The 9,275-nt window shown below is 47.5% G+C and overlaps 1 protein-coding gene across 6 annotated transcripts; it reads right to left on the minus strand.

Annotated features, from left to right (window-relative positions):
- Positions 1-3,706: 3,706 nt before the first annotated feature.
- On the minus strand, positions 3,707-8,688 carry PJA1 (praja ring finger ubiquitin ligase 1). Of its 6 annotated transcripts, none has more exons than XM_025982850.2 (3): positions 8,432-8,612; positions 6,009-6,203; positions 3,707-5,444 (listed from the first exon to the last, which is right to left on the minus strand). In XM_025982850.2, the coding sequence occupies exons 2-3, from the start codon at positions 6,134-6,136 to the stop codon at positions 4,394-4,396; spliced, it is 1,179 nt and encodes a 392-aa protein (XP_025838635.1). In that variant the 5' UTR covers positions 6,137-6,203; positions 8,432-8,612; the 3' UTR covers positions 3,707-4,393. The 6 variants fall into 6 exon arrangements, with proteins under 6 accessions (XP_025838635.1, XP_025838634.1, XP_072600438.1 ...); XM_025982849.2 differs by having other exon boundaries at positions 6,009-6,529; positions 8,432-8,566; XM_072744337.1 differs by lacking the exon at positions 6,009-6,203 and having other exon boundaries at positions 8,432-8,688.
- Between the last annotated feature and the right edge of the window lie 587 nt (positions 8,689-9,275).

A 9,275-nucleotide genomic window follows, 5' to 3' on the forward strand; every position in this document is an offset into this window, starting at 1 on the left:
AGGCAAGCACTGAGTACCAAGGGCTACCGAAAGGACTTGAAGTTACAGCTCCTGACCTCAAGGCCTCATAGAGGCCCATGGGACACAGAGAGGGCAGGAGCTAGGGGATGCCAGAAAATACTGTTCTCAGGAGCTGGCACATGAACGGACTTTTTTAAAAAAAGATTTTATTTATTTATTCATGAGAGACACAGAGAAAGGGTTAGAGCCATAGGCAGAGGGAGAAGCAGGCTCCCTGCAGGGAGCTCCATGTGGGACTCGATCCCAGGACCCCAGCATCACGCCCTGAGCCAAAAGCAGACGCTCAACCACTGAGCCACCCAGGTGTCCCTGAACAGGACTTTTTCAAGGATGGGCCGATTGACAGGGCTGCAAAGAACATTTTGGGCCAGGGGTCCAGGCACAAAAGTGGAAGGGTGTAGCCACAGCAGGAGGCTAAGAGCCAGGAAAGGCCTCACAACAGTTTAGCTGTAGTGTTAGCGAGGGGGACCCCCTCAGGAATCCGGGGTGTTGTCTTATAAGATGCAGTGGTTTATACCCTGAGTCAGTGGCCAAAATGTGGGGCTCTTTGTTCTGCAGCCAGGAAACAAGTCCAGAAACCAAGAAGTCCAGTGTGGCAGGTGGCATCCTTAATGAATATGCCAAATAACCTCCGCTCAAAAATGACTGCTTCGTGCATAGTGGGCCCTGATGCTTACTGTTCTAGAACCATGGCTCCAGGTGCCAATAATGGGTTCGCTGTGTTACAAACAGAAATTGCCTGACCCTTTGCCCTTCAGGGTATTTCATGACTAAAAAACAGGTACAAAAGTGGATTATGGTGTTGGCAAGTGTGCCACTTGGGATTCTTAGTTAGAAACAACAGAAACCAACTCTAGTTAATTTAAGCAAAATGGTTTTATTGGAAAGCTATGGGGGAGTTTGGGGAATTGTCAGGGAGGCTAGAGAATCAGAAACTGGCGAGGAAAGGGGAACCGGGCATCCAAGGGCACAGCTACATCCTGAATAGGAGCCTGGGGCCTCTAGCCCTGGCAGCATGGTCACACACTGCCCCACCACCGCCGCTGCCACCACTGTTGCCACTGCCACAGTAGCATAGGAGGAAATGCTTCATGACCCAGACTCTTCGGACTTCCTCCCTCACTCTACACTTAAAAGTATTGGGGACAAGTGTCTAATATGCTCACCTGAGGTCCCAGGCCCAAGCCCAGTCTACTTGGGAGCCTGGGGCCCAGATCTTGGGCCCTGTGGTTGTCCTCAACTCAGAAGAGCCTTACCTCCAGCACGACCCCCTGTGGCAACAAGCTTATCCAATACCAGCAGGAGGCTGCAGGAGCCAGAGAAGAGTGTCCCCCCCCCTTCTGATTTACTAATTGAGACTCTAAGGGAAATTAGGGCAGCTGCTCTGCAAGGGAGCAGTGAGGAGATAACCAGGCCCCAAGGGTGCCTCTACTACACCTCTTGGCATGGTGCCAGTCAGGGTACAGCAAAGGTTAACATTAGGCAAACCACCAACAGCCCACCCTTCAGAAGACCTTTAAGGTCACAGACTTCTGAGTGTCCATGACAGTTGAGGTGCTGGCTGGAGGCCAGGGGCGGGGAAGACAGAATGGCTGTAAGGGACAAAGTGACAATATCAGTTTGGACCACTTGCAGAAATAAAAGACTGCAGCTTCTTACCCATGTTTCTGTACTTGCAGTGAGAGAATCATCATCATCTCACTTTTTAAAAATTAGGAATTGTTTTGATTTTACCTATGTTGTTAATATTCATGAAAATCAGTGATACTGCAGGAAAATCAAGCAAATTAATTATTTCAGGAGAAAAAAAATCTAAAGTCCCCTTCCTCACTCTTTTTTCCCCAACCCCCTGGCCCTCCCCACAGAGGTAACCACTGCTGTCAGGTAAGCAGCCTTCCAGACACTTTTGTGCATTATGATATATAGTTTGGATTTGGAAGGTTTTCTTTTACATGAAGACTGTACATACTGCTCCACAATATACTTTTAAAAAAACACTTCACAGTATGTCTCGGAGATCTTTTTGTGTCAGTACGTAATTTTTAACTGCCATACAGTATTAGCTCCATACTACCAAGCATCTAAGTTGGGCCAAGGACATGCCCCATTTTGCATCTTGAAAGCTAGCTACTCCCCAAACTGTTCTCCAACAAGGCTATCACTTGTGTGTCTTGTTTCTTCCTAGCCCAAACTGGATATTATCATGAAGAAAAACTATGACTTTCTGATGGACACAGTGTGTTTTCCTGTTTTGTTCATTTATATGTCACTGATCGCCCATGAGGTTGAACATTAACCATATCCAGGTTGTTGAGAGCTAAAAACAGCTCTCATAAACTGTCAGTAGGAGCTTAAATTAGTATAGTCACTTGGGAAAGTAGTCTAGCAATATCCAGTTAGGGTGAAAATGCTTAAACCCAAAGGACCCCAAAACTTCCCCTCTGAGCCTGAAGACCCAGGAATTTCATGTCCATGTACTTACCCCTAGAGAAACTCACACATGTGCACAGAGAGATATCTTTTAAGTATATTCATTGCTGCAAAATACTGTGAAGAAACTAAATGCCCGCCAATAAGGGAATGGATCAACTGTGATAATTCATACAACTGAATATCTATTATACAGCAGTTAAAATGCATGAACTAAAGCTACATATATCAAAAGGGTTAAATATCACAATGCTGAGTGAAAAACTCAAGTTGTAAAAATGATACAAACATTCTATCAATTATGTCCACTTAGAAAACAAACATTCTATATTGGCTATGGATATATACAAATATACATAAATATGTACACATACACACACACGTAAGTCTAAGAACCTAAGAACTCAGACGAGAAGTAAACACACCATTTCCTGGGTAGTGCTAACCTCTGTGGAGGAAGAAAAGTAAATAGGACAGGTGAGGAACTTCACTTGTACCTGAAAAGCTCTATTTATTGGAGAGAGAAAGAGAATTGGAAGCCAATATGGCCAAATGTTAAAACCTGTTCACACTGTGTAAGTGGGTATTGCTATCTGCCACAGCACCTGTCTGGCATATATTTTTCTAATCCTTTTGTGTCATTGTGTCAAGGTATACAGTCAGCCTAGAGGCTTGTTTGTTATTTGGGGTTTGTGTTGGGGTGGTTTTTCCCCCCCATTTCCTCTTAGAGTTTCTTTTCTTTTTTAAGATTTTATTTTTTTAAGTGATCTCTACACCTGACATGGGGCTTGAACTCACAACCCTGAGATCAAGAGTTGAAAGTTCTACTGGCTGAGCCAGCCAGGCGCCCCTCTCTGTGAGGTTCTACTTCCTGAAAGGAGATTTTAACTCCTTCCCCCCATACTCATTTTGGATTTGCTTCTACCATTGTTCTTTATTTTTACCTGCTTTCTCACGGTCTCTTTCCTTCCCTCAGACTGACAGAGTACTCTCTATTTGACCTTTGCCCCTAGAGTAGTTTAACAGTCATACACTTTACTCCTACTTTTAGAAATCATCATCCCTAATTTTTTGCTGTTGTTGGGAGTCAGCGTTTCCAGTGACACTCAAAAATTTTTCTACTCTTGGGAGCACCAAAAAAAAAACAAACAAACAAACAAAAAAACCCCGTTTTTGATGCAAGGGCAAGCAATCAATGATAGAGTCACTGAGTACCACCATTTTAGACAAAACCAAACAATTCCACTATGCCATGTAAAACCAAAAGGAGAACTTTAATAAGCTTTTACGGCACTGCAATTACAGGAATATTTTTTTTTTAGGGAAATGCAAATTTATTTTATTTTATTTTTTTAATTTTTATTTATTTATGATAGGCACACAGTGAGAGAGAGAGAGAGAGAGGCAGAGACACAGGCAGAGGGAGAAGCAGGCTCCATGCACCGGGAGCCCGATGTGGGATTCGATCCCGGGTCTCCAGGATCGCGCCCTAGGCCAAAGGCAGGCGCCAAACCACTGCGCCACCCAGGGATCCCCAATTACAGGAATATTAACCCATAACATGCAATAGAAATGATGATGCCTTCTGGACATATTTGACAGATAAACCTGTCGTTACAGTTAACAGCAACATATTCTACTGAAGAAAACAAATGCAACTTAGTTCAGCTTTCAGGTTAGAAAATGTATGTTTTTACTGTAATCTCGAGTAGCATTTAGAAAGTTTAGTTTTCCTTTTCTAACCTCTAAGAGACAGTTATGATTTTTTAATGCAATCATAGTATGCAACCACTTTCACATTGGAAATAACCACAAGGAATGACAGGTGTGGATAAATCGACTGATTGGTTTTCATTTCAATTGTTAATTTTGAGAGGGCTCCTGCAGTATTGTGTATTTCAGATGGGGAAAATCATCTGACCAGGAATAAAGAGCCTTGGCCTTAGAGCGGGGGAGGGAACATGCAGCGGCACACAGGGCAGGTGCCTGATTTCTGAAGCCAGATGGACACACACGGCTTGTGGAAATAGTGGTGGCAAGGCAGCTCAGTTGCCACCTCCCCCTTCACATATTCACTACAACAGATGGGGCAACACATTTCCTGCCCCACTGCACTGTGATCTTCAGTGACCAGGATCTCAGGGAGAGTGTCGATGCTCTCCTTGCTCGCCGGTGGGTTGGCCACCTCCACGTCCACTGCGAGAGACTCTAGGTGCGCCAGGGCAGTTTCCATTGCCTGGGCCAGGCGTTCTTCAAGTGCCATGTAGGTGAGAAACTGAGGATCCACGTAGGAAATGGCTTCGGCCACCCCCAAGCCATCTGCGAACCCATCAAAGAGGCTCCAATCCACTTCTAGGTCTTCACTCACGCTGGAATCATCTTCAAGATTGTTGTTTCCATCGAGCATGAACACCCCAGGCTGTAGATACTCCTGACCAGATTCATTATCCCCCTCACTGCTACTCTCATTTTCGTTGTACTGGAGCCAAGGAGCTTCTCGTTCTCTGGGGGATGCGTGTTCTTCTTCCTGAAGAGATGGTCCTCGGAGGTCTTCCAGTTCACTGCTGCTGTTGCTGCTGGCGCTGGCGCCGGTACCCGGGCTGGCACTGGCGCCGGCGCCAGCATTCACTCTGACCTGCTCAGAGTCGTGCTCTTCTTTCCCTGGCAGAGTCTCCCAGCTTTCACCACTGGACGACAGATTCTGCTCTCGACCTCGATACTTCCGCCGCAGAGCAGCAGTCCACTCTTTGTCACTGTCAGAGTCTTCATCACAGTATTTGTAGTAATCATCGCTGTACGTCCAGAAGTCAGGGTCAGCCATGGTTCGCTGCCGTCTTGGTACCTTTTCTGGCTTCACTTGGTCATTCCTGGCTTCCCTCTTGTCTTCGGGGTACTTCAGCTCAGAGTAGCCACCTGAACTCTCACCTCTGGCTCTTCTTGCTAGGCCATCTGAGTGGCCTTCGGCGTTGGCTGTATCCCTCCACCTGGAAGTACTATGTGGCATATCATCATCATCATCAGTATCAAAAAATATTTTTGGTTTCACGCAGTTGGGGCTCGCCAGATTTCTGATTTTAGGCCTCACCACCGGCTCCTCTGCACTCTTGGGGGTGTTTTCCCCACCACCACAAATACTCACAGGAGCCCTGCTGGGATGTGCAGGGAAATTCTGCTCCCGTCTCTGACTCTCCCGGCTGTCACCACGGGTAGTCACCTTGCCTTCAGCAGATGTCTGAGAGGCCATGCTATTTTGCTGCAGGAACTCAGCTCTGCTAACAGAGCATCTTGCTGCAGGGGCTGGGTCTAACTTGTCAAGCTCCTCTCTCACATCACGCTTAAAGCTAGAGAACTGTGGAGCCACCCCAGCCAAAGACCTGGCCCCTTTCTCTGGGTCGTAGGGCTTATCATCTTTAAACTTGCCAGTTTTCCCTCTAACTGGTGCTCGCTCAACAGGCCCAGCCCCCTCCTCCTCACTATCATCTGCCCCAAAAGAGTCAACATGTCCATAAGCCAATCCTCTTCTGCTACCTGAAGCCCTGTACTCTCTCGGTGGGTACCTGGAGTAGTCCTCATTATCAACATTCAGGCTGGCTCCAGAGCTCTCACTGTCTTCCCAACTACGACGGGTGATGGAAAATGGTGACCGGCTCCTCTTGGTGGTTTGACTGGGGGCTGATCTGTGCATTGGGACTTCAGATGTTGCCTTTCTCTGGCTGGAAATCCTGTCCTGCTGGCTCGAGGATGGCCTGAAACTGACATAAGCATGCCTTCTTCCATACCTCCTGCCTGTATTGGACTGATACCCTCCTGCCGGCTTGGGCCATACAGGCTTGCTAGATTCCTGACCCATGGCTCTGACTTAGGAGGGTTTCCAATACAGCTGGGGCTTGAGCGGAAAGGCTCCTGCTCCCTGCACAAGCTTGGGAGATGGGAAAGTCAAATCAGTTCAGAATAAAAGAGCAGGGAGATCTATTTTCACTTCAGCAGGCAGGTAACAGAAAGGATAAGGGGCCTTTACAATTAGTTTCACTTTCTTCTAAGGCCTGAAGTAGCATTCCAGTGACTGTCAGGTGTAGACCTGGAACACATTTTTAATGTTGGCAAAATGATTACAAAGCTGGGTTGGTTGGAGAGCCAGACTTGGGGGAGAATCTGACAGAAGATGGGGGTGCCTGGATGCTAGGAAGGTGGGTGAAGTAGTGTGAAATTAGGCCAGTGTGGAAGAGGAAAGATTGTTGTGGTTATCTTATGGGGTATCTGCATCTTTTCTGAGCCCTGCAGACAGACAGGAGAAATGCAAATTGGGATGGGGTGAAAAAGAGATCACCATGTGTTCATGAATGCCTAACGTGTCTGTCAGGAGGAGAGGGACAGGTGGAAGGGGGGGCAGTCATCAAGCAATGAAGAGATACATGTTTGTAGGGGGAGGGGACAGGTGTACTGGGAAGAGGTGTTAGTGTCAGACAGAAGGACACCCATTCTGGATGTGGGTAGGGAAATGACAGGTGCCAGGGTGGGGGGTGGCTTCAGAGGAGAAGGGTATGTGTAAGCATGACAGAAAGAGAATGTGCATGTGTGGCTGTATATGTGCAGTGGCTGCAACTCTGTGGAGGGAGCCCGTTTACGTGTCTGTGGTAGGCAAGAAAGGGTTTGGTAGCACTGGACAAGGGTGGCCATGGTCTGTGAGTATTCAGCAAAATGGGAGGCAACAGTGGAGAATGTCAGTGTGAGTGAACGCATCCACGAGAGGGACAGCACAGGAGAGGGATGTGAGGGTGGCTGGTGGGTGGAATAGGGAGCCAGCAATCAGGGAAATATGTGTATTCACGAATGTGGCTAGCTGGGGGGTGATGGTGTCCCCAAAGAAGGATTTATGTGAGTGTTTGCACTGTAGGGACCAGCAAAGGAGGGCTGTCTATGCACGTATGTAGCAGATGGGGAGCAGGGCTGGGAGCATCTGTGAGGGCTGTGTGAATGAGAGTGTGTGCGTGCATATATATGTATGTATGTATGTGGCACATGAAAGAGGAGCCAGCAATCAAATGCTATCGTTATGTGTGTGGCAGGCAAGGGCTACGGCAGCCCCAGAAGGGGTGTGTGTGGTGTGTGTGTGCTCACACAGAGGCAGAAGAAGGAGGGGGCTGCTTCTGGAGGTAAGTATGTGGCAGGCAGTGAGAAGCAGGGAAAGGCACAGGAGGGTGTGACATCGTGCAAGAGTGTGTGTATGTGTGTCTGTCCACGTCCTCAAGGGGAAGAGGATGTGCCAAAACCTTGAGTATGAGGGGGGTGCAGGGAGGGGGCTGCAGTGAGAGGTTTCTGTGTGTGTGTCTGTATGTATGCCTGTGTACGTGTGCGTGCATGTGCACACGCGCCATGCATGCATGTGTCTGTGTATGTCCCTGCCCACACATGCGAGACATGGGGAGGGGGAGGGGGTCACAATGTCATAAAGAGAGATGGCAAAACGTTACTGCTCACACGGCAACTCCAAACCGATGGCCAGGGAAGGGGAATAAAAGAAAGGAAAGGCAGGCAAGGGTCTAGTTTTTCCCTGGTAATAATTTGTTTCTCAGACAATTCTTTTTCCTGGGAACAATAATATATTTACCTAAAAATCTGAACAATTTGCCATTCAGGAAAAACAACTGCAAAATGGGGAAAGAAAGGACGTGGAGTGCTCTGTAAAGGGACCAAGGAAGGAAGAAGTAGGGGAGGTCCCGGACCTCCACTCCCCTCTCAAACAGCAATTAAAGCCATTCGAGTAGAGGCCACGCCATGCGAAGGGGGCTGGGAGATGGAGGATGACGCCCCCGAACATATAGGCCTCACTCTGCAGGCAGGTCCTGCGTCCACCCCACCCTTTCCCAAGGGGCGCGCCTAAAAATCTGTTCGCTAGAGGACCCCAAATCCTCGTCCCCATGCCCCGCCACCTGCCCCGCCGCCCCTTCCGGATGAATTGAGGAAACAGCCTTCCACTCACCCAGGGCTGACACCCGCGCGCTCTTCTGGACGAGCGGAGCTCTCGGGGCTCTCGGGCCGCCGACCGTCAGGGCCGCCGGGGCTGCTCCGGGTCTCCAGCTCCTCCCCCGCCAGACAGCAGCCGGGCAGGCGGCGACTGCGGCGGAGGAAGTGCCGGTGGCGTCGGCCGGGCCCGCCCCCTCGATGTGGCTGGGCGGCAGCTGCTCTCGGCCAATCAGGCTGGGCCCGAGAGCCTGATTTCATTTTAAATGATGAAATCGTCAAGGATACAGAAAAGGACAGCAAAAAATGTAACCAACAGCCAGCTTTAGCAAATGTTAAACATTTAGCCATACCCTCTTCTGTTCTGGGTTTGGTTTTGGTTTTTTTTTTCCCCTTTTTAAATATGAAGTCTACAAATTCTTTCTGATTAATTCCGATGTTCAAGTAATTACAATAATATATCATATCCTATGTTATATGGCATGGTTTGTACTAGAAGCATAAAAAAATGTGAAATCTTATCTAGAGTTGCAGGTTCGTTTTTTTTTAACCTGGTAATTGAAGCAATTGAACTGTTTACAGTAGAATTTGTTGCTGTTATTTTTTTTTCTCTGTTAACGAAACCAACCTTTTCTATCCAAAAGAAATGATCAGTCATGAAGCGTAATACCGACTCACAATCTGGTAATCTCATTGCAGTTTAAAAATACTATAGCTATACCTTTTGGATTTGTATAATTTTACAGAATTCTGAACTCTTTTTTATTAATTGCACTTTACAATGCATCTTTAATATTTATGGAATGTAAAGACTCTCCATGTTCATGACAATAGCAAAGTTTTGTTCTTGGAAACAAAATGCA

Source organism: Vulpes vulpes, chromosome X, assembly GCF_048418805.1.
Source record: "Vulpes vulpes isolate BD-2025 chromosome X, VulVul3, whole genome shotgun sequence".
Classification (NCBI taxonomy): domain Eukaryota; kingdom Metazoa; phylum Chordata; class Mammalia; order Carnivora; family Canidae; genus Vulpes; species Vulpes vulpes.